This window comes from Natator depressus, chromosome 13 (genome assembly GCF_965152275.1).
Source record: "Natator depressus isolate rNatDep1 chromosome 13, rNatDep2.hap1, whole genome shotgun sequence".
Lineage (NCBI taxonomy): Eukaryota > Metazoa > Chordata > Testudines > Cheloniidae > Natator > Natator depressus.
In genome coordinates this window covers 2,575,773-2,600,659 of record NC_134246.1, presented here as the reverse complement: position 1 = coordinate 2,600,659, position 24,887 = coordinate 2,575,773, and the positions used below count along the sequence as shown (strand labels likewise).

Here is a 24,887-nt window from a genome sequence, read left to right as displayed (position 1 = left end):
ACACCCATCAGCTTCAAATAGGTCTATTAACCGACTATAGAGCAAAGTACTAGGTGATGGTAGCCATTCACACCTTCTAGCATGATGCCCCCCCCCCCCCCCCAGTTATACTCTAGTTCAAACCGAAATTAATTCAGGGAAGTCCAGTGTTGCCAGCTCTCATGTTTTAGTCATGAGTCTCATGATAATTATTGTTTTCCTTAAAGCCCCAGCACCTAGAGTCAAGTGGATCTGGGATGACCTCAGCCTTCATTCTTAAAGAAAAAGTAAGTTTCTAGCCCTTGTGGCTGTGGAGAAAGCTCCAAAATGTGACCCCAGGGCACCCTACAGGCTCAAAAAGCAGAAGGCAAATAATAAGAATCCCACATCTAGTATGTTTACATAATCTCAGGATTTTTGGTGAGCCTGAATCATGATTTTTGAACATGTGGGGCTGGCAATCCTGGAAGTCCTATGGCCTGTGTTATACAGAAGATTAGACTAAATGATCAGAGTGATCCCCTTGGACCTTATAATTTATGCATTTCAGCTCAGCCCATCATCCCAATGGGGTTTAACATGTTGACACCCTGAATGACTCCTCTCCCTGCCAGAAAGAAACTAAATAATAATGGGGAACATGCAATGGCTCGCCTGGGAGGAGAGAGTGTGGGACCCTGGCATGAGGAACATACCACCGCAGGCATGGGGGAATCTCTCTATGTACAAGTTATGAATTCTGGTTGATGCTTTGAAATTGCTGTAACGTTGGATGCCTCCGTGCAAGTGGAATCCTCCATGTGCTGACAGGGCTGTGCCACAATATCTCCCAGTCCAGGGACAATGGAGGCTCGTTATGCCTGGATCGCTCCCATTCCAGTGGGAGCACCTCAGAACAATGGGATGGCTGAAGTCAGAGAAACCAGCCGGCCACATTTGTCTGTGGAGCTGGAGTTTGAGGCCAAGGAATTTTCCCAGAAAGGGAAACCAAGAAACCAGGGAACCAAGAAACCACAACCATTAAAACCCCCAAAGGCTGAGGAATTGAAGAGGGGAACTCTGAGGAACCCGCAGAGACACAGGAAGTTTGGGTCAGTGGCTAGGAAGGAAGCACAGAGGGGCATGTTGAAGCAGAGAGGTCCCACGCAGTTGCATGACCTGCTATGGAAGAAGGAAACTCTCTGCACACGGGGTGACAGCGAGTGACTCGGAGGAGATGCGGTGTGCAGGAGGGACGAGTGACTGTTTTGGGCACTGTCTGCTTTCACTAGAGCAAAAAGAAAAGGAGGACTTGTGGCACCTTAGAGACTAACCAATTTATTTGAGCATAAGCTTTCGTGAGCTACAGCTCACTTCATCGGATCCGATGTAGCTCACGAAAGCTTATGCTCAAATAAATTGGTTAGTCTCTAAGGTGCCACAAGTACTCCTTTTCTTTTTGCAAATACAGACTAACACGGCTGCTACTCTGAAACCTTTCACTAGAGCATGTCCCGAAAGAGGTGAACGGTCAACCCGAGGGCCTACATGGCTGGATCCTTGGGAGAGGGTGGGCTTAAACTGGGCAGTCAGCACAGGGCCTGGGGCAGCTGGGCTGTGGGTCCCATTTCTGTGAGGGGGGAACAGATGGAGGTTGCAGCCTACTCAGACCAAGGGACACGTAAGAGCAGACGCCGGGCCCAGTGCAGTGGGACCTGAACACCGTAGCCTGGGGACTGTCCAGCAAAGGGAGGGCTGGGTGCCAGGGGCATGTCTGGTTTTCAGAATGTAACACTGCCTCTGCCTAGCATAAGAACAGGGCTGCTGAACAAGGGTGCAGTGTGGGCAACACAGAGCCTTTGCCTAGCGCGGGCGCTCAGACTATGGCTATGTCTACGGTACGAGCATGGGGCGTGATTTGCCCCGCTCAGACACACAGACTCACACCTGGAGCTCGTGTGAGTACCAACAGCAGCGTAGACACAGTCGCACAGGGGCAGCAGCAAGCGCATATCCACTGGTCTCAGGAGGGTTTGCACTTGGCACTGCTCAGCCATGCCTCTGCTGTCGCTCCCTGTGCTATCCTGGCTACAATGCCCAGCACTGGCGTGTGTGCACAAGCAGGGGAATCACGCTCGTAGCTCACAGTGTGGGCATAGCCAAGGGCAACAGCCATAGGAAAATGCTTGGCACTGAAGCATAGAAACCCAGCATGCTTATGGGGCACGTCAAGATGACTGGTATTCCATTCATCTGCTGTAACGCCGAGGGAGGGTTAAGGCACCAGAGTCCTCGGTGCTGCACAGACATATAGGAAGAGAGAGCCCATGTCCTGAGGAGCCTGAGGCTACGAATCCCACCAGCTTCATGTGTCCCGCCAAAGAGCTCCTTGCACAGGAATCTCCCGGGTGTCAGGCAGCAGCCGCCGTTCTGATGATGTTCTGTCATCTGATTTTATTGGGTAACATAGAGGCAGGACTATGGGGCCCAAAGGTGCAGGTTTGTTGGGTATTTAACTCCAGTGTGGCAGGGATAAAGTCAACGTCCTTTTGCTAGCCAGGCGCCTGGTGCGCTTGCCAGGTATGTCCAATTGCTTTGGCAGTCTGCACTCGGGGACACGGCTGTGTGAGTTCTTTATTCCACTCTTTTTTAGAATTGCACTTTCACACATGGGCCTCCGAGCTCTCGTCACCCAGGACTGAGATGGTGGGACACTGCTGCCATGGGAGGTGCAGTACTAGAGGTCAGGACAGAGGGTGAAGGGGGACACTCCTAAATAGAGTTGTTTTTACACTAGTTTATTAACTTTAATGTCCAAAATAGCTGGAATGATGTCTGGCTCTGATCCCGAGCTCTGTGCAGACAGAGCCCCATGCCTGCATAGTCTCCTCTGATGTCCATGGAGCTCTCTGCAGATGCAGAGGTTCTCGTGGGTGAAACTCTCTGCGGGACTGGGGCCATGGGCTGTGTAAGCTCTTCAAGGCAGAGAGTCTGTCTCTTTATTTGCTCTGCAAAGAACCTGGTGCACATTAGGCACTGTGTAAATAAATTAGCAGTAAGCATGAATAATTAATGTCCTAGTCCACTCTGCTGCAGCCCCACGGGAGCATTGGTGGCAGGGATGTTACATACTCCCAAAGGCTCTTTCTGGCTCCAGAGAGCCTTGCTCACTCCCAGCCTTCCCCAATCATCACACCCCCTTTTTCCGATTGAACTCTGCCCTGTGCTGAAATGTACATAAAACTCTGCACTGAGAAGAAGTTTATTAGGAAATAAGTATGTAAAAAGTCTTCAAACAAAATGGCTTAATATTGAGCTCTAGCAACACCTGGCCCTGTGTTAAATATTATTTGCCCCCTGTGGGAGACCACACCAGGATCAGAGGAAATGTAGTGCAACCCTGTTAACACACAATTCACTCTTGATTTCTACTTAGCCTGTTGCCTACATTTGGACCTTTGCCTGCATGAGAGCTGTCTCCTGGCTGGTGTACTGGGTCTAATGGAAAACACACACACACTTCTTATCAATCCCCCCCGGACAGTGGAAACCACTTGCTGATGGAAAAAGTTTCATCTATAAAGAGACATTCCCCCCACGCTTTATTTTATTTTTATGGGTTCAGTGCAGCATTTATTGAAGTATTAAAATCTGCTGCCAAAGTCCATCCCTGGCTGCTACTTTCCAATACAGTCTCTTAGCAGCAGGAAAATCCCCTCCTGCACAGCTGTTCTGATCTGACTCAGTGAGCTAGGGCTCAATGCTGTGTGCTCAAGGCTGTTCTGTTCACTGATGATGATAGTCAGCACATCTAACCCTCCCAGTGCCCTTTGTATATTTACTAACCAACCCTCACAGCAGCCTGGGAAACAGAAACATAAGAATTAACCCCCCACACGTTAGATGGGGAAACTGAGGCAGATGTTTGGTGACTTGCCCAAAGCCACAGAGGAAGACAACAGAGCTTGGATGGGAACCCACGAGTTCCTGGCTCCCAGGCCTGTGCTTGCTCCACTGGACCGTACCTCTCCCCTGACATACAATAGCAGGGGTGTCCTTTCCAGGTCTTGGTGTTTGTCAGTCTGATATGTTAGGCTATGCACTTTCCCAGAATGCCTTGCTTCCCTCCTCAGCTGGACTCACTTCAAACAGGTGGGGATGCAGGAGAATGTCTGCTTCACCCGCAGCAGAAAGGGAACTGTGTTCTTGATGTCTCTGCTCCTTGGCACCAGTCCCTGCAGGGGTCCATCTGTCCTGGATGTGCCTTCTCTGGCTGCTGGAAGCAGGAGCCTTATCTCCTCCTTGTCATTGAAAGTATTGGTTCCATATCTCTGCTCCAGGCGTCTGTGAATCTGCAGGGTGCAAGGAGAACATCAGAACGGCCAGGTTGGGTCAGACCAAGGATCCATCTAGCCCAGTATCCTGTCTCCTGACAGTGGCCCATGCCAGGTGCTTCAGAGGTTTGTGATGGCCCAGTTCAGCTGGGTCACAAAGTGCGGAATTCCTGAGGCTGAACATGTGCTGTAATATACTGTGGCCTATTCTCCTCTCACAGAGCTCCTAGACCCCTCTCCTGTCTCTCTCTTGCACTGAGCTACGTGTTATGGGCCAGATCCTCATCAGGTATAAATCTGGGTAGCTCAATGGAAACCAATCGTGATACTGATTTGCACCACTGAGGAACTGGCCCCAGTAAAGGGAAATGTATTGGCTCAGTATTTAGATGGGTGACCTCCAGGATATATTGAGGTGTAACAGGTGTTGATGGCTCTGTAGGTGGTGCTTTTCCTTTGCCATCAGGAGCAAACCAATAACCCAGCTTGGGCTGCTGCAGGTGCCATATTTCAAATGGACAGAAATCCAAGGTCCTGGGAATTGGTGATCCTGCCACATTTGATACAAGGGAGGCCGGGAGGCGATATGCACGGTACTGGAGGAGCGGGAGAGTGTACCGCTCCACAGAATTGATTCAGATTCGGTCTCTCCTGCTTTGCTTTCTCTTTTCCTACTGACCCTCTCCAAGATGCTGGTGATGTGGGAGCTCCACGTGTCCCTGCTGGCCCCACCTCTGCTTCAGTCAGTCCAAGTATTGGGCCTCCTTGATCTTCCTGCCTCCCTCAGAGAGCAGGGAGCTAAGTGCCACTCGGGGGAGTGCCCAGATGTTGATAGGTTCACAGATTGCAAGGCCAGAAGGGACCACTGTGATCATCTAGTCTGACCTTCTACATGAAACGTCCCCCAAATCATTCCCAGAGCAGATCTTTTAGAAAAACATCCAATCATGCTTTTAAAATGGTCAGAGATGGAAAATCCACCATGAGCCTTGGTAAATTGTTCCAATGGTTAACTACCCTCACTGTCAAAAATCTACTCCTTCTTTCCAGTCTGAATATGTCTAGCTTCCACTTCCAGCCATTGGATCATGTTAGAGCTTTCTCTGCTGGACTGAAGAGAGCATTATTAAACGTTTGTTCCCCATGTAGGTACCTGTAGACTGTAGTCAAGCCACCCCTTAACCTTCCCTTTCTTAAGCTAAGTAGACTGAGCTCCTTCAATCTATCACTCTAAGGTGTGTTTTCTAATCCTTGAAACATTTTCATGGCTCTTCTCTGAACTGTCTCTAATTTATCAACAGCCTTCTTGAATCGTGGGCACCAGAACTGGACACAGGATTCCAGCAGCAAACACAGAGGTAAAACAACCCCTTTGCTCCTGCTCAAGATTCCCCGGTTTATGCATCCCAGATTCACTCTTTTGGCCACAGCGGCACTCCGGGAGCTCATGTTCAGCTGATTATCCACCATACTACTTCCAAGGATAGAGTCCTTGGCCAGTGTTCTTTGTTCCTAGATGAATACATATCCATTTCGCCATATTAAAATGCGTATTGTTTGCTTGCATCCAGTTTACCAAGTGATCCAGATTGCTCTGAATCAGTGACTTGTTCTTCTCCATTATTTATCACTCCCCCAATTTTTGTGTCATCTGCAAACTTTATCAGTGATGATTTTATGTTTTCTTCCAGGTCACTGATAAAAATGTTAAATAGCATAGGGCCAAGAACCAATCCCTGCGGGACCCCACTGTAAACATACCAACTGGATGACTATTCATTACATTTTGAGACCGATCACTTAGCCAGTTTTTAATCCATTTAATGTGTGCCATGTTAATTTTATATCGTGATAGTTTTTTTATCAAAACATCATTTGATACCAAGTCAAATGCCTCATAGAAGTATATCTATTAGTTTGACAGAATCTATTTTCCATAAACCCATGCTGCTTGCATGAATTACAATACCCTCCTTTAATTCTTTATTAATCGAGTCCTGTATCAGCCGCTCCATTACCTTGCCTGGGATCGATGTCAGGCTAGCAGGCCTGTAATTATCTAGGTTGTCCAGTTAAATGGGGCAAGGAACATGCCCTTGGTTTGTGCTTGTGGCCATGTGAGTGACCAATAGGAATGAAGTGGCAGGGCAGTGCAGCATGTCAAGCAGGCGGTGAGTGCTACCGTGACCTGCTGGGGACCTGGTCCAAGCTGCAGGCTGCACTACCACAGTCAGGAGTCTGGGTCCTATCGGCCTGGCGAGGTGCTAGCCCTGGTGGCCTGGCCATATGCTGTGTTTGGAAGGAGGGTGGATTGTGTGGCTCTCTCATTGGGAATCTCTCCCAGGACAGCCTATCTCTCTGATGTCTTCCCCCACCATTGGATCCCACGTCTTGATCCGTCTCTTTCTAATGACCACCTTTTCTCTCTCTTGTTCCGAGCTCTCCCTTGCTCTTTGGGGATCCAGGTCCCCCTCTGGATTCTGAGTCCTTCTCTCCTTGGGCTTGCGCAATGCCTGGGAAGCGCTATATAAGGACTGACCACAGTTACCATGGCTATACGCAGCCTTCTGCTCTCACCTTTCGTGCAGGGCCGTGGCCGAACACCTCCAGCTGCTGCTTGAAGCCGGGGTTGGGATTGGCAATCGGTCGCACTGCTCTTACCGCCTGCAGTACCTCTTGCCAGCTTAGCTCCGTCACTGCCATGACATAGGCAACAACAATGGTGGTGCTCCGGGAGATCCCCGCAAGGCTGGAGTCAGAAGGGGGGAAAATCAGGGCCTTGATTTTGCTGTTTCTTCCTCATCCCCACCCCCACTCACAGCCATCCTCCTTCGAGCCCATCTCCACCCCCACCACCATGCCCTCCTTCTTTCTTCATGGCTACTTCAGTTCCTCCTTGGAGGGGGGAGGGATAGCTCAGTGGTTTGAGCATTGGCCTGCTAAACCCAGGGTTGTGAGTTCAATCCTTGAGGGAGCCATTTGGGATCTGGGACAAAAATTGGGGATTGGTCCTGCTTTGAGCAGGGGGTTGGACTAGATGACCTCCTGAGGTCCCTTCCAACCCTGATATTCTATGATTCTCCTGGAGACGGGACACTTCCACTTAGATCTATACACACATTACAGCCCCTAGAAGAAGTGAAAACATGAGCCACTTCCTGGAGTCCTGCCCCCAAATCGGTTCCTTTTCCTCTCCATTACAACTGAAGCTAATGCTGCCCTATCTGCTTGGTAAACAGTCCCCTAACCCAACGGCATCCTTAAATCAAGCTGGGCTTGTTATACCAATAAATTAAAAACCAGCAGGATCTTATTAAAGGGAAAAAGGCAAAATACCACATTTATTGTGAATACAGAAAGAATCATAGTAAGCAGTTAGTTATAGCTATAACATTCCATTCAATCTCATATTTCTTCACACATTCATTCATACACACACACACACACACACACACACACACACACACACAGGTTCTGCAAGGTTGTTATCATAGTTACCAGCCTTAGAGTTGCTCATGCCAAGCCACTGGCCAGGTGGCCTGGACATGAGGAGGGAGCAGGGCCTTGTCAGATGCTCATCTGATGCTCCTGGAAGTTGGTTTGCAGAATCAGACCCCAAAGTTCTCACTTTTTAGAGTCTCTTTTTATAGGAATTTCTTCCTAGGCCAGTCTGTGGGAATTGCTTCATCATGCTGTTGCTGAATCAATCAGCAGATGGCACATTCCTGACGGCTCCGTGCTGCTAGATGTTATCTTGTTCTTTGGTTCTCCCATTCTTGAGGCTGTTGGGTGGATTCCAGTCTGCCCTCCGGGGGTCCTCTGGTTATTTCCACTTGACGCCTTCTTCAGCCGATGGACACTGGATTCTTAGGCTGGCACCTCCCTGATCATTCAGTTATTATCCACACCAAGCATCCATCCACATACATCCTCTATCTCTATTTTAATCACAATTGTTAATACAACAAAAGGGCGAGGAGTCTCTGGGTGCTGTTTCTGTTGTTAGAGTATTGCTTTGAGTCTCTGTGAATTGCTTTGAGAACAGACTCTGTCTTAGAATGTACTAACACAATTAGCGGCTTGCAAGTTTCACACATAGAGGGAGAGAAACAGTACCAAAACCCAAGAGACCTCTTAATTAGTAATACCCTGGAATTTAAACTATGGGGAATCAAACTCATTTGTGATTTTAATACAGAACTTCTTTAATATGATCCAACATAATCCCCCTTTTGACACTAAGATTTATAATCGTCAGTGTCACTTTCTATGTAGCCTATTCAAGAGAAGGTACCGTGAGGCAATTTGAGTTTGTGATTCCAATTCATCCCACATACATGATCCTAGTGATGTATCTTTACTACAAGGTTCTGGGGCAACAGGCAAGGTGAGGCACACCCACTTTTGAGGAGTCCATTCGGTACAACCTCTAGTGTCCAATAGCTTCCCTCCCTCCCCAGCCCACTGGCTCAAGGTCCAGGGTAGCCAGAAGGATCCCATGTGTAATATGGGGAGTGGGCTAACCTTCAATACCTTTGCCTCCAGGGACCGTTGGTGTGCAATTTTGACAACAATTTCTCCCATTAACAAGTCTGGTTTTACAATACTGGAAACATATTGCATCCATTCATATTGATAAGTGTCAAACAATGATCTCTTTCTTTGTTTTAACAAATGCATCAAACCCTTAATATTTCCCAATATGACCCAGAACATTTTGTGTTCCAAAGTAGCTAGTGCAAGTTTCTGCATTTCAGTGCATCCCATAGCTATGGCTGTGTGGTTTCCTATTTCTAATATTTTTTTTTTCTTATGCATAAGCCATGTGGTAGTATTAAGCCATTGCCAAAGATTCCATCGGGCTTTTAGGTTACCCAGACCAATTTGGACCAAGTCTACATTGGCATGTACTTGTTTTTGTGTCAGGCTGTCCTGTAGCTGGGTCAGAGAGCTTAATTTATTTTTAAGTACCTGCAGGTCTTTAGTATTTTTTTTTTTTAAACACACAACAGTGCTAGCAACAAGACAAAACATAGAACACAAAACACAATTTCTATTGTGACAGTAGATTCATGGTATTGGGTTGCTTTTCAGCTGGCATCAGCTTTTCCTGATTTTCTGAAAGACAAAAAGAACATGTTTCTACCCCTTTTTGGGGTGGCAGATTATTGCTTAAAATATTTCTTTTACAAATACCCTTGCTGATTGCAGGCAAAACAGAGGAATTGCCCCCGTATTTTCCTGTTTTTGTTCTATAGGCAGGCCAGGTTTCAATGGCTTTTATCTTTTAAGGGTTATGGGGAAATTATCCCACTGTTTAGTCATTAAATCCCTGAGTTTTCCTTCTTATACAGAAGACCAAGTTTATAATGTTTTTCCTGCTGTGTTAAGCTTTAAGTTTTATTTACAGGTAATAACTGAGAAGCATCATTACCATACGACCTTAAAGGGTTTTTCCAAAAATCATACACACTATATGTTGTTACAGGGATACTTATTATCATTAAATTTATTAAAATTATCTTGTTATCCCATGTCTTTTATTTAGACAATTTGTTTGCTGACCAGGTGTGTCCTTTATCTGCAGCTCCTTTGTGCTGCTAGTTCTTTCCTTCCTTTATCATTTAGGTAATTTGCATTTTCACAGACACTTCCTGCTTTTGGATTTAAAGCCATCAGCAGCTCAGAGACTCTATCTTAAAAGGGACACAATCAACTTTCACCAGAGTTTTGATTACTTTTAACTTCTGCTTCCAAAACACACAGCAATCTGAAAAAGAAAACCCAACCTATTGTGGCTCCCTTTGGAGCCCTAATAGCATTTTAATTAAGTAGCATGGTACGTTTGCATTTCTTTTGCCCATTCTACAATATACCCTGCGCATGTTCTGGGGCAAATGCACATTCCTTCCATAGTTTAACTTCTATAACATTATCCATATCAATTTTTACATAAGGTGTAACTATTTCTTTTTTTTGCTTACAGAGTTTTCATGTACCTTTATCAAAGTGACAGTCTGATTACTCAGAGCCATTTTAAGACTCAGTGTTTCTAACATTGCTTCTTTTTGTTTTGTGCACCTCACCCCTGCTGTTGCTTCAGAGGGCCACTGTCTTTTTTTTTAAATTTCGTATTTATTTATTTTTTTTTACTACAGCTCTCATCTGCTATTTTGTTACAAAATCAAACAAACAAACAAAAACCAACCAACCAAACAAAAATAATCCAATTTTTTTCTATTCTCCAGATTTTGACTGCCCTGCTGCAGCCACAACTTAAAAACATTTTAAATTTTGTAAAGCATTGAGTTACCTTTTAAGGGTTAAATGCCAAATCCCAAAGCCAAACAGCACTAATTACCTGTGTCTAGCAAAAAGGTCTGTCAGTTTTGCAACTTTGAATTAAAGAGTCAAATGGATTTTTAGTGGCATTATTTAAAACAAAAACAAAACCAACTGGTCCTTAGAACTTTACATATTTACACACACACAGATAGATACATACACATTTTCTTTTCTTTAACATCCCTTCCACGTTGCTCTGTTTTTTTACATCTTACATTCCCTTTATACATTTGAGGCAGTTAAGTTCCAATAGAACCCCCTTATGTTCTTTTAGCAAATTTGACTAAATTGTCCAGTCAAATGATTTTAATCAGTTTCTTTTGCCTGGCTAATTTACAGACATTCCTTTGGAAAAGGGCCCATTTTTCTTTCAGAATGGCTGCAAAGAAACCAAGAATGCTCTTTCTCTAACACTTTTCCTTTTTAACATTTTCACAAAGTTTAGCTGCTTAATTCCCTCCAGCCTCTGCAGAGTTAACTTTTTTTTTTTTTTACTCTTTCTCTTTGTAATTATGCCTGGGGGTGCCATACATAGGACCTTCTCCCCCTTTACCTGCCTCCCTCCAGCCTCTGCAGAGTTAACTTTTTCACTCTTTTTGTATTCCTGGAGTGCCTCTTTCACTATTTTCAGCTGGCTTTGGGTATTTGTAGCCAGCACCTTCCAATTGTCTGCTCCCTTTTCCGTTTGTGCCTTTTCCTCTTTACATGAAGACAAGCGGAGGGAAGAATCCTTACATGCCTCCCACAACAACCAAATTGCTGCTGCATCTCTTTTGGCAGCACTAGAAGGTTTGTATATGAGGATATACTGAGCCAATCTATCCTCTAGGTCCGAAATAGTGCAGAGATCAGCTAGGGCTTGTTTAGTCCAAGGACTGTGCCCAAATTTTTGAAGGTTTTGTTTAAAAGGTGTAATTTCTTTAACAAAAGGTGAGGTTGGAGTTCCTTCTGACTCCATTCCTCCCTCTGGTACTGGCTTACCCTGTTTTCTTTTAAACATCTTAACATGGATATTTCAATCTCTTTGTCACTGCTGGTATTACTTAGCAAGTGACACAGCCTAGATTCTGAAATCATAGCTTAATCTATGCGTTTTTCCCCTGCTACCTTCCCGGAGGCCAGCAGGTCCCCTGCTACCTTCCCGGAGGCCAGCAGGTCTGGTTAACCTATTTCTCCCTGCTACCTTCTCGGAGGCCAGCCGGTCCGGTTAACCTGTTCTTCCCTGCTACCTTCTCGGAGGCCAGCAGGTCCCCTGCTACCTTCTCGGAGGCCAGCAGGTCTGGTTTAATCTGTTTTCCCTGCTACCTTCTCGGAGGCCAGCAGGTCTAGTTTAATCTGTTCTTCCCTGCTACCTTCTCGGAGGCCAGCAGGTCCCCTGCTACCTTCTCGGAGGCCAGCAGGTCTGGTTTAATCTGTTTTTCCTGCTACCTTCTCGGAGGCCAGCAGGTCCCCTGCTACCTTCTCGGAGGCCAGCAGGTCTGGTTTAATCTGTTTTTCCTGCTACCTTCTCGGAGGCCAGCAGGTCCCCTGCTACCTTCTCGGAGGCCAGCAGGTCTGGTTAACCTAATAGAAATGCCTAGCTCACTAGAGCTGGCGGTGTGCACACCAATATTTACAATAACTGAGGTTTTTTACCAATATTCCCCCTTTCGCAATTCTCCACCAAAATGTTGTACCAATAAATTAAAAACCAGCAGGATCTTATTAAAGGGAAAAAGGCAAAATACCACATTTATTGTGAATACAGAAAGAATCATAGTAAGCAGTTAGTTATAACTATAACATTCCATTCAATCTCATATTTCTTCACACATTCATTCATACACACACACACACACACACACACACACACACACACACAGGTTCTGCAAGGTTGTTATCATAGTTACCAGCCTTAGAGTTGCTCATGCCAAGCCACTGGCCAGGTGGCCTGGACATGAGGAGGGAGCAGGGCCTTGTCAGATGCTCATCTGATGCTCCTGGAAGTTGGTTTGCAGAATCAGACCCCAAAGTTCTCACTTTTTAGAGTCTCTTTTTATAGGAATTTCTTCCTAGGCCAGTCTGTGGGAATTGCTTCATCATGCTGTTGCTGAATCAATCAGCAGATGGCACATTCCTGACGGCTCCGTGCTGCTAGATGTTATCTTGTTCTTTGGTTCTCCCATTCTTGAGGCTGTTGGGTGGATTCCAGTCTGCCCTCCGGGGGTCCTCTGGTTATTTCCACTTGACGCCTTCTTCAGCCGATGGACACTGGATTCTTAGGCTGGCACCTCCCTGATCATTCAGTTATTATCCACACCAAGCATCCATCCACATACATCCTCTATCTCTATTTTAATCACAATTGTTAATACAACAAAAGGGCGAGGAGTCTCTGGGTGCTGTTTCTGTTGTTAGAGTATTGCTTTGAGTCTCTGTGAATTGCTTTGAGAACAGACTCTGTCTTAGAATGTACTAACACAATTAGCGGCTTGCAAGTTTCACACATAGAGGGAGAGAAACAGTACCAAAACCCAAGAGACCTCTTAATTAGTAATACCCTGGAATTTAAACTATGGGGAATCAAACTCATTTGTGATTTTAATACAGAACTTCTTTAATATGATCCAACAGGCTGGGGAGACACTCACATGATCTCTGTCTCCAGGCAACACCCCAGTCCCAAGCGAGGTTCACCCACAAAACACTTGCTGTGTTTAGTAAGCTGAGCCCAGCATGTGCAATCTGTTTTCTACAAAGCCTGGGCCTTCTGGGGACTCTGCTGCCCAGTCCAGCTTCCCACTGCACTGTCCTTGGGAGAATGCTGCATGAGGGTCATTGGAAGGGCGCATTACCAGTGAACAAGGCAGTTCCCTCCATGCAGGCGACAGTAGTGGATAAAACTGATACATTCTTTAAAGTGCTTCTTGCTAGCAGGAAAAATAAAATAGAATGAAGACTCCAGGCTAGGGTGACCAGATGTCCCGATTTTATAGGGAAAGTTCTGATTTTGGGGTCTTTTTCTTATATAGCCTCCTCTTACTCCCCCCGTCCCGATTTTTCACATTTGCTGTCTGGTCACCCTACTCCAGGCTGTGAAATAGGATTTTACCAGGAGCCGCAGGTGCCCCATGGCGCGCAGAGCAAGGCGAGCAAACTAAAATAGTGATCACTGCTTCTTTCCTAGGCACCATTCACAGCTGCTGATTTAACAGCGTGGTGCATCAGTGCTTCCAGAAGAAGTAGCCGTGCCAGGGGGCTGATGCTCCAGACTATTCAGCGCACCCTGCAGCAGAGGGCTCCAAAGCAGCAGCTGCCAGGCTTCCGGAGGGCACCCGTGCTCTACGCACCAGTCCAGGCACAGCCAAGGACTGAGGGGCACTTTCCAGGAGTTAATGAAAATGAGCCAAACTCTGGCCTCAGGCAGCTTGTCTGTTTGAGCCCTCGGTTAGTGCTCGCATACCTCAGTGCTGGGTGCATCGCACACAATCCCACAGCCCTGCTCTGTTATTCATACCTCCAAAGTAGGACCCTTTTCCCCTCCTCCACCACCCCCCCTCTTATTCAGCTAAGCATGCTACCCCTCCCTCGCAGTGGTCTGTGGCCACTGGATTCTCGAGTGGTGCCGTAACCGGGCTGCCAGCCATCCTGAGTTTAGGGAGCCTGTAACTAGCTTGTGACACCTCTCAAACTAAGCTCAGGCAGGGTGTTGCATTGTGACTGTGACACCGTCCCAGCGGTATGGTATGATTGTTTCATCCTACAGGACTCTCTGGCAAGGTGCCATCCTGAGTGTCCACTGGAGACAGCTGGTTTGAGGCCTCAGCAGTGCAGTTAGTGCCTATCCCCCAGTTTGTCCTGCAAGCTCCAAGGTTCCCCGTGACTCTGATTCTGGAGCAGCCTTGGCTTGGCACTTACATGTTGGCCTCGGGTGTATCTGGCAGAGGAATGCGAAGATAAGTCATTTCCTGAAATGCACAAAACGCACAGGTCAAGGTTAGGACCCCCGAGAGATCTGAAGGTCTTATTTTCCCAAAGGGCTGCCCCCAGAGCTGCTCACTCTACAAAGACACCTCTCCTTTAGCCCTTTAGTTACTACTTCCCTACCCCAACCCCAGCTTTCCCATGACAGTAAAGCAAGTACCACCTCCCTCTGCTCCTGAAAATACCTCCAGAGTCCAAGGAGCAATGTCCACTATCCATCTGGAATGCAGACCACGGAATGAGTGATCAGGGAAGGAAATCAGTGACTTTGGATAGCGACGGGATAAACAGAGATGAGGACACAGTGATCTCTAACTAAGGCCAAAGAGCAGACAGTCCCTGATCATTTTGCTTTCTGAGCGTATCTTTGGGACTCTTAGATTTGGGGGCTATAGTCACAGGAAGGCTGAAGGAGCAACCCAGTTCCTTTGAGACTGTTGAAGGGTGGGTAGCTATCACTGTGGCTTTTCTTCTTGAGGGAGAAGGAGGATGTTAGGGGCAAGTGGATGGCAGAGGGGTGATGTTAGGGACTTAGATACCTACCTGCAGTAGTGGCTGGGGAGATTCATGGATTGAAATAATGTGGGTGATCTTATTCCTGCTCAGTTGCTCCAAATCTTTGGCATCTGAAAGAAGGAAAAACACAATGAGATTGCAGTATGTACTTAGTTCTTACACATCCCACGAACATGCCTGCCGCACCCCTGCAGACAAATAAGCATGCACACACCTTGCTGCATAGAAACACATAGCTGCATTACACACACACACACACACACTCAGGTGCCAATACACACTGCAGGTGAGCAAATGCTGCCACAGCTGAAAACAACCTATAAATCCCTATGTGCATGCACACACATTACACCAAAAGACACCTCCCTAAATGAACACACACCCTGCCTGCTCACACCTGAATGAATTCAAATGCACCCCAACATGCCACAGTATAATGAACACATGCTGGAAAAATGTGTGCAAACACACATGCAAATACATTCGCATACCTGCTTGCAGCATGCACACGTCCAAATGCTCCCACATGAAGGAACACACTCTTCCCCAACATGCAAACGTAGCATAAATACTAGCAGCTTGTATTGCTGCATGCACAATTTACCCCATCCATTAACAGCAGCAAAGGAGCTGCACCCACTTACAACGTGTCTGAGAGTGGCCCCGTCGGCCTCAGCTCTTTAATGTTTGAACTTATCTCAACGGACGGTTGTTCCCCAATTCTCCTGACATACGCTCAACTAGCTTTGTTGCATTTGTCATCTTTCGAATTGTACCTACCTGAATGAGGATTCCTAGATGTCCTCCCCTTTTCTACAGAACAGTGACCTAGCTTCTCTAACAGGTCTCAGTATTTTGTGGTTCTGGTCATTCGTTCAGGACCTAGGGTCAATCTTCTGGAAGGTGAGCATGCTGTTCTGGCCAACTAAGCATCTTTGCAGCAGGTTTTTCTCTTATGATTTTAGCAACGGTTAGTTTGCAAGCTGCTAGTTAGACACTGCTTTTGCCCATCTCAAAGCTTTGGGATTCTAAATGTTCAAGTGGTATAAAGCATTGGCTTGTAGTTCTAAAGCACCGTGTGCTAATGGCACTATATAAATATTTAATACAATAGAGAATCTAAGAGAGTCGTTCCATGTCAGAATTCAAGGGGGGTGGAGGGGAGAGCAAGAACTACCCATCCCTTTATCTGTTCGTATTACCTTAGTATGGGGGTCTGGCATGATGGTACTTAGACTGACATGATTTTAATGTCCAGTGTTTTGTGACCTACCAGGACAGAGGATGCTTTCAGTTGGAAAACATGTCTCTAGCTCTGGCAGTTCACAAGATATTGAACTTTCAATCTATACCATGATTCCCAGTTTCTTGGTTGAGCAGTGCTCTTGTGGCACCAGTCCAAGACTGACTGTAGCAGGCCTTGGACTTGCTTTAACCCTTCTGGTTAACCTGGAGTCTGAGTATTCTGGATGCTGTCTACTGTAGATATTGGGCTCAGTACAGGATAAATGCGTGAAATGCTCTAGTCTGTGATATACAGGGGGTCTCACTGCCTTTCGGAGTCTTCGTCCAAACTACTTTCGAATCCCCTGTGCATGGGACAAAGGCTTCTGAGAAGGCTTTTCAGTCAATGAACTGCCTGTCTTAATGCACAGAAACAAAGTCAATGGCCTTCTTGAGACAACTGAGTGTCCTATCAGATGCATCCTCTGTTGAGGAGACTGTATCATAGAAGATTAGGGTTGGAAGAGACCTCAGGAGGTCATCTAGTCCAACCCCCTGCTCAAAGCAGGACCAACCCCAACTAAATCATCCCAGCCAGGGCTTTGTCCAGCCAGGGCTTAAAAACCTCTACGGATGGAGATTCCACTGTATCCTCTCCTAGCAAGGGCATGGCCTCGCTCATTGACTAGGCCTCTTCCACCTGTAAATCCAGAGATCCTATGAGTTACTGAGGCCCCTAAGGGGGAAAAAGAGGAAGAATTGTCTTGTTTTCCCTTCCCAGATCTCCCGCTCTGAGCCTGTGGAAATAAATGGTTACACTCTGCTGCTCATGTGCCATTGTCATCGTAGAGAATCACAACGCCTGCAAACACCACACAGTAAGATTTTGCAGCAGATGGCCAGCTGGGTTTCTGACACCCTTCACCAGAGGGAAAACAGGTGACCACTGGTACACTGCATGAGCTAACAGGTTTCCCTGTCTACTGCTAGTTGTCTGTAGGGCAGAAGAATTGCCACCCCCAGTGCTGTGATATTTATAGCTGGTATCAAGATGTTGTGTCAGAGTGGGAGGGGCAGAGTTATGGTGTTGGAACGCAAGACACTCGGAGTCACACATGGGTGGTACTACTTCATGATGCCCAGGTCAGTATGGCGCTCTTTAACCCTTTGTGTGCTTGTTCTGACTGTCACCTTGCTCCCCAACATCCTCACAGCTGTGGTTCACGTCCCTGAATTGAACAAGAGCCCCTCCTACCTGTCTAGCTTTTTACTCCTCTCTCTGGGCACCACAGTTTCACGTTCCACCCCTGCACCAGGCTGAGAACACTGATCACACTGGGGAATAAAGCAGGTGAGAGGAGAGAGCCTTGAGTGGACAAGGGGGAGAGCACCTCTCCCAAGCACCGGGGGAAGAGTGACAGATGGAGAAAAGGGAAGAGGGGATAGGAGAGCAGAGGTAGGTAGGAGAGTAGGCAGGGCCTTGCAGGTGAGGATGTGGCACTTGAGTTAAATGCAAGAATCAGGAAGTGAGAGGAAGGGATTCTTGCAGGGGTGCTGACACCTCTCTGCCTGCCATGATGGAGACAATGCCTATGACAGAGTGACCCAGGAGCACAGGAAGCTTAATGAGATATGATGGTGCTTCTTAATCATGACCAAGCCAGGGAGAAATCTCTCTCCCACATCCATGCAGTACAGAACAATCCCTGTCTTCTGTAGGACAAGTTGTGTGGTTGAGCATCTCTAGCTCCTATGGATGTCACCTCTCAGGATATTAATCACTTTGATACCAGTGCTTCTGGTCTAAATAAGCACACACAGTGTTGTCAGGGCCTGGAGAGAACAAGGCTCCCTTGTAATGGGGGACAGTGGGGCAGAGGACTACATACATGTCATGCAACACAGACTATCGGTAACTTTCCAGCTCAGACAGTTCTCTGGGTGCTCTCAGCAGTGCTGCTCACCTATGAAGTTCCCAAGGTAAAGTCCAGGGAGAACCTGCAGGACACAAAAGAGAAGATTCAGCCTGAAAGAGGGCGACTCCTGGTGTGTTGCATCCCTTCCCCACCCCCCCATCCAGCATTCAGACAGAGAGGAAGCATGTAGCATGCTTGCCTCTCAGAACAAGCCAAGAAGAACCAAAACAAACAAAGGAAACCACCACTCTGTACCACCAACCCTCCCCCTTCCTGGACCCCTGCCAGTGAAGTCACTAACAAGCTGCGTGGATACTTTTCAAAGACACCATAATAGAAGCTCAACTTAAATGTATACCCCAAATTAAAAAACACAGTTAAAGAACTAAAAAAGAACCACCGTGGCTTAACAACCATGTAAAAGAAGCAATGAGAGATAAAAAGCCATCTTTTAAAAAGTGGAAGTCAAATCCTAGTGAGGTAAATAGAAAGGAGCATAAACACTGCCAAATTAAGTGTAAAAATGTAATAAGAAAAGCCAAAAAGGAGTTTGAAGAACAGCTAGCCAAAAACTCAAAAGGTAATAACAAAATGCTTTTTAAGTACATCAGAAGCAGGAAGCCTGCTAAACAACCAGTGGGGCCCCTGGACGATCGAGATACAAAAGGAGCACTTAAAGATGATAAAGTCATTGTGGAGAAACTAAATGAATTCTTTGCTTCAGTTTTCTCGGCTGAGGATGTTAGGGAGATTTCCAAACCTGAGCCGTCTTTTGTAGGTGACAAATCTGAGGAATTGTCACAGATTGAAGTGTCACTAGAGGAGGTTTTGGAATTAATTGAGAAACTTAACAGTAACAAGTCACCGGGACCAGATGGCATTCACCCAAGAGTTCTGAAAGAACTCAAATGTGAAAATTGCGGAACTGTTAACTATTGTTTGTAACCTGTCCTTTAAATCAGCTTCTGTACCCAATGACTGGAAGATAGCTAATGTAATGCCAAAATTTAAAAAGGGCTCTAGAGGAGATCCCAGCAATTACAGGCAGGTAAGTCTAACGTCAGTACCAGGCAAATTAGTTGAAACAATAGGAAAGAATAAAATTGTCAGACACATAGAAGAACATAAATTGTTGGGCAAAAGTCAACATGGGTTCTGTAAAGGGAGATTGTGTCTTACTGATCTATTAGAGTTCTTTGAGGGGGTCAACAAACATGTGGACAAGGGGGAACCAGTGGACATAGTGTACTTAGATTTCCAGAAAGCCTTTGAGAAGGTCGCTCATCAAAGGCTCTTACGTAAATTAAGTAGTCATGGGATAAGTGGGAAGATCCTTTCATGGATTGAGAACTGGTTAAAAGGTAGGGAACAAAGGGTAGGAATAAATGGTAAATTTTCAGAATGGAGAGGGGTAACTAGTGTTGTTCCCCAAGGGTCAGTCCTAGGACCAATCCTATTCAACCTATTCATAAATTATCTGGAGAAAGGGGTAAACAGGGAGGTGGCAGTTTGCAGATGATACTAAACTGCTCAAGATAGTTAAGACCAAATCAGACTGTGAAGAACTTCAAAAAGATCTCACAAAACTAAGTGACTGGGCAACAAAATGGCAAATGAAATTTAATGTGGATAAATGTAAAGTAATGCACATTGGAAAAAATAACCCCAACTATCCATACAATATGATGGGGGCTAATTTAGCTACAACTAATCAGGACAGAGATCTTGGAGTCATCGTGGATAGTTCTCTGATGACATCCACGCAGTGTGCAGCGGCAGTCAAAAAAGCAAGCAGGATGTTAGCAATCATTAAAAAAGGGATAGAGAATAAGAAGGAGAATATCTTATTGCCCTTATATAAATCCATAGTACGCCCACATCTTGAATACTGCATACGGATGTGGTCCCTTCATCTCAAAAAAGATATACTGGCATTAGAAAAGGTTCAGAAAATGGCAACTAAAATGATTAGGGGTTTGGAACGGGTCCCATATGAGGAGAGATTAAAGAGGCTAGGACTTTTCAGCTTGGAAAAGAGGAGACTAAGAGGGGATATGATAGAGGTCTATAAAATCATGAGTGGTGTGGAGAAAAAGAATAAGGAAAAGTTATTTACTTGTTCTCATAATATAAGAACTAGGGGCCACCAAATGAAATTAATGGGCAGCAGGTTTAAAACAAATAAAAGGAAGTTCTTCTTTACACAGGACACAGTCAATCTGTGGAACTCCTTGCCTGAGGAGGTTGTGAAGGCTAGGACTATAACAGGGTTTAAAAGAGAACTGGATAAATTCATGGAGGTTAAGTCCATTAATGGCTATTAGCCAGGATGGGTAAGGAATGGCGTCCCTAGCCTTTGTTTGTCAGAGGGTGGAGATGGATGGCAGGAAAGAGATCACTTGATGATTACCTGTTCTGTTCACTCCCTCTGGGGTACCTGGCATTGGCCACTGTCAGTAGACAGGCTACTGGGCTGGATGGACCTTTGGTCTGACCCAGTATGGCCGTTCTTATGTTCTTAAGGATGTGACTCTGGGAAACTGCTGTTGCTTTTTAAAATAATCATTAATAATTAACAACAATTTGCATGTTGCTAGTGCTTTTCATCCGAGAACCTCAAAAGTCATTTATCAATTAAGTCTCAGACCCCGGGGAATTAGTACATAGTTTCCCCATCTCTAAAACGGGGATATAATAAGGCACAGAAGTTACAGGACTTGCCCGAGGCCAACTATGAAGTCAGTGGCACAATCAGGTACAGAACTCAGCAGTCCCCTGCTCGGACCACTAGATCACACTCCCTCCTCCATTTAGCCAAATAGTGCCAGTCCTATAAGAAGTCCTTCCTTTTCTTTCTTTCTTCTTCTGAAGAAAACTTGTTCCCAACACAAGAATAGCAGGCCAGTTTGTCACAGAATTTAGGACTGCATGTCAGACAATTGCATGTCTGATCTGTGCATGTAATCATGGTAATTGTGCATTCAAATGAGGTGCACATTTTGCACAGGTAATTGTGCACCTAAACTGTCTGAAAATCTAAAAAGAAAAGGAGTACTTGTGGCACCTTAGAGACTAACCAATTTATTTGAGCATAAGCTGTCGTGAGCTACAGCTCACTTCATCGGATGCCTTCAGTCGTGAGCTGTAGCTCACGAAAGCCTATGCTCAAATAAATTGGTTAGTCTCTAAGGTGCCACAAGTACTCCTTTTCTTTTTGTGATCAGATTGTCCTTCAGTCGTCTTTTCTCAAGACTAAAGATTCCCAGGTTTTTTAATCTTTTCTCATAGGTCAGGTTTTCTAAACCTTTGATCCTTTTTCATGCTCTCCTCTGGACTCTTTCCAATTTGTCCACATCCTTCCTAAATTGTGGTGCCCCAGAATTGGACACAGTACTCCAGCTGGGGCCTCATCAGTGCCGAGTACAGTGAGACAATTACCTCCTGTGTCTTGCATACAATGCTCCCGTTAACACACCCCAGAATCATATTAGCCTTTTTTTGCAGCTGCATCACATTGACAACATCCGATGAAGTGAGCTGTAGCTCACGAAAGCTTATGCTCAAAAAAACTGGTGAGTCTCTAAGGTGGTGAGTCCTCCTTTTCATTTTGCGAATACAGACTAACACGGCTGCTACTCTGAAACTCCTATTCAGTTTGTGGTCTGCTGTAACCTCCAGATCCTTTTCAGCAGTATGACCACCTAGCCAGTTATTCCCCATTTCGTAGTTGAGCGTTTGACTTTTTTTTATCGTCAGTTTAAAGTTCTTGATGCTTCAGTGGTTGGTTTGCAAACACTGCAGGGGAAAGCTTAAAACTACAGTTTCACTTTAAAAAAAAAAAAGTAAATTTGGAAATGTTTCTATTGACCTCATTGTTCAGAAGAGTTTTTTTTTTTAATATTTAAAATTTGGATCAAATTTATATAGACAATGTGCCTTTTACAAACTAACTTTCAGCTATCATAGAAATTAGATGCTAAGAGATTGCTGTAGTGAAAGGACACGTCTAAAGGGGAAACTGCAGTAGCTATGTATCCAAGAATGTCCTTATTACACAATAACATGTCTCATTCAGTCCTACTCCTCCGTGAAATGCAATAGTTTGATATATTGCATCCTTCATCCAAATTATCACAAAACTCTTCGCTGTGCAGTGATAGCGCAGAGAGGGAGACTGCTTTAAAAAAAGGGTTAAGAATGGAGGTTCTTATACAGGCAAATAAAGTCACTTCCTTGCAACTTGGGAAAACTTCACTGAAGGGGAAAGTGGCTGCCTTCTCCAATAAGCTATGCCCTAGATATTGTATACAGCAAAGCCCGTGGTGTTAGAACAGCTGCTACAGGAATGCTGAGAAGCTGAGTGGCGCAGTACAAAGGTCACACCTTACAGATCTCTTGTCATGTGCTTATCTCATCTAGTTCTCTAAGGTGGTGTAGAACTTTTCTTTCACCTTCACAGGGTAATGTCCTGGGCCATGCACTGACCTCCTGGCCTCTCTGGTGGCACTGCTGTAATCTCCTGGGGAGGAATCCCAGGATCACCATTGATCAGCTCTAATGTCTGTCTACTTATTGCTGTCTTCCTAGGGTAATAGCACAGCTGCTTAGAAACCTTACTGACACTCCAGACCTGTACTAAGGACCTTGCCTACTGACTTACATGACTGCTAAAGAATCCCCATGTGGTTTCTTGTCCACCTTTGCTCAACCTGTAGTTAAGACCCACTTCTACTAGAGAAGCTGGTTTTTGCTGGTCCCTTAAAGTAGATTTCACTGTAAAATTAAGCATACACAAGGGTGCCATGAAATCTAACATGAAGTGGCGCCTGGCTCTTGCTTTCCAAGAAACGGAGTCCAATAAAGAGACCTCGCACCCTAAAAGCTCTGAAAAGCCTGTCTCAGAGGGAACAGAGATCCACAAAACTAGTGTCTCAGAGTGTTTATCTTTACCTTGTTCATGCCATTTCCCATGGTGCAAAGCAATTACTGTGGAAGGCAAGGGGGGCGCAGGTGTTGTCTCTTGATGCTGTGGCACTGGCGTTTCCCCAGTTGAAATCTTAGCTGCCTCTGAAATGTTCAATGACAGGATGTCAGTGTTGGTCATGAAGAGACTTACACCTCCACAGTCACTGGTTTTTGTGGGAGTTTGTTTGTTTGTTGTAATAGTGGCGGCTTGCTTGTTTTTTCTCTTCACAGGCACCAGAACGGATCTCCTGGCAGCAGCTGTACATCTCAGGGGACAGAATAAATCTTCACTGAATCCCACGGCCAGCCCCTTCAGAAGCTCTTCTCCGTGGATCTGCCTCCCTCCCAGATGGTGAAGCTACTCTTAAAGTGCCTTGTACCAGTTGTTCACTTGCCCAGGGCAGAGACAATAGAGGAGAAGCCCCACCCCTCAGCACTCATGTGGGAGTGCTAAGGCCATGCTGTCTGCTGACTTAGTGCTGCTGCTTTCCAAGCAGATCTGAACAAAGCCTCAGTGTTGGAGAAATAACAAAACCCTTTGTCCCCCTTGCTCTCCATAAGGAAGGTCTGTTAAGCCATGCAGCTGAATGCTCAAAGGGATGCCCACTCCTGCCTGTACCCCCCGGGTCAGTCAGTACTATGAGACCAGAACTCCTACCTCTCAAGAGAAACTTGCAGCTTGGCAGCAATTCCAGCTCTTGCTACTCACTCACACACAGGCAAAACTTCCCTTCCTCTTGGGTAACTTCTTGCTTTGCACTGCCAGGCGTGATAATGCAGCCAGCGGAGAGTGGAATGCAAGGTCAAGGGATCACAGAGAGAAAGTGGCGATCAGGTACTGTCCATCAATGTCAGGGTGTCTGGGAACATACTGCGTTCATGAGTACACTCCTTATTTACAGACATACCTCAGACATACCTCCATCAACCCACTCCCCAAGGCATGCCAGCTGACAGCAGTAACCACCTGCCCTGTTTGCTACATGCTCATGCCCAGCAACGAGAGGCATTCAGGCAAAATTCCTGATCCAAACATTTCTGAACTTTGGAGGACTTTGGATCTGGTTGGGTGCTAGCCTGGGACTGAGACAATGGCGGTTTGATTTTTGCCACAGGTACTCCCTGTGTGACCTTGGGCAAATCCCTTAGTCTCCCTGTGCCTCCGTTCCCCATCTGGGGGGCAAATCCCTTAGTCTCCCTGTGCCTCCGTTCCCCATCTGGGGGGCAAATCCCTTAGTCTCCCTGTGCCTCCATTCCCCATCTGGGGGGGCAAATCCCTTAGTCTCCCTGCGCCTCCGTTCCCCATCTGGGCAACAGAGATAGTGGCCGTAAGTCACGCTGTGAAGCTGAATCCATCACATATTGCGAGGTGCTTGGTAGGATGGTAAGGGGGACACACGCTTCGGTCCTTGTGACTGGGACTTTATACCGCGCCGTACCCACTGTGCCTTTCGGGCGTTCAGCTCTTTGGGGCAGGGATCCCGTTGGCACGCTGCGGGCTGTACAGCTTCGTGCACCCGGCCCCAGGCCAGGGCGGAAGGGCGCGGACGGGGGTGAACCTGCGTTTGAAAACAGGCTGCAGGCAGGTTGGAATAACGTTGGGTCTCTCTCGCACCCAGCAGCTGAGGCTTTCAAAGCCACGTCCTGACACCACTGTGCCGGGGGC

The 24,887-nt window shown here is 46.2% G+C and overlaps 1 protein-coding gene across 5 annotated transcripts; it reads right to left on the bottom strand.

Annotated features, from left to right (window-relative positions):
• Nucleotides 1-3,251: 3,251 nt before the first annotated feature.
• On the bottom strand, nucleotides 3,252-23,982 carry DUSP15 (dual specificity phosphatase 15). Of its 5 annotated transcripts, XM_074969812.1 has the most exons (8): nucleotides 23,880-23,982; nucleotides 23,207-23,323; nucleotides 18,305-18,338; nucleotides 15,144-15,226; nucleotides 14,535-14,584; nucleotides 13,472-13,546; nucleotides 6,870-7,041; nucleotides 3,252-4,310 (listed from the first exon to the last, which is right to left on the bottom strand). In XM_074969812.1, the coding sequence occupies exons 2-8, from the start codon at nucleotides 23,225-23,227 to the stop codon at nucleotides 4,098-4,100; spliced, it is 648 nt and encodes a 215-aa protein (XP_074825913.1). In that variant the 5' UTR covers nucleotides 23,228-23,323; nucleotides 23,880-23,982; the 3' UTR covers nucleotides 3,252-4,097. The 5 variants fall into 5 exon arrangements, with proteins under 5 accessions (XP_074825913.1, XP_074825911.1, XP_074825914.1 ...); XM_074969810.1 differs by lacking the exon at nucleotides 23,880-23,982 and having other exon boundaries at nucleotides 23,207-23,708; XM_074969813.1 differs by lacking the exon at nucleotides 23,880-23,982 and having other exon boundaries at nucleotides 18,230-18,338; nucleotides 23,207-23,695.
• Between the last annotated feature and the right edge of the window lie 905 nt (nucleotides 23,983-24,887).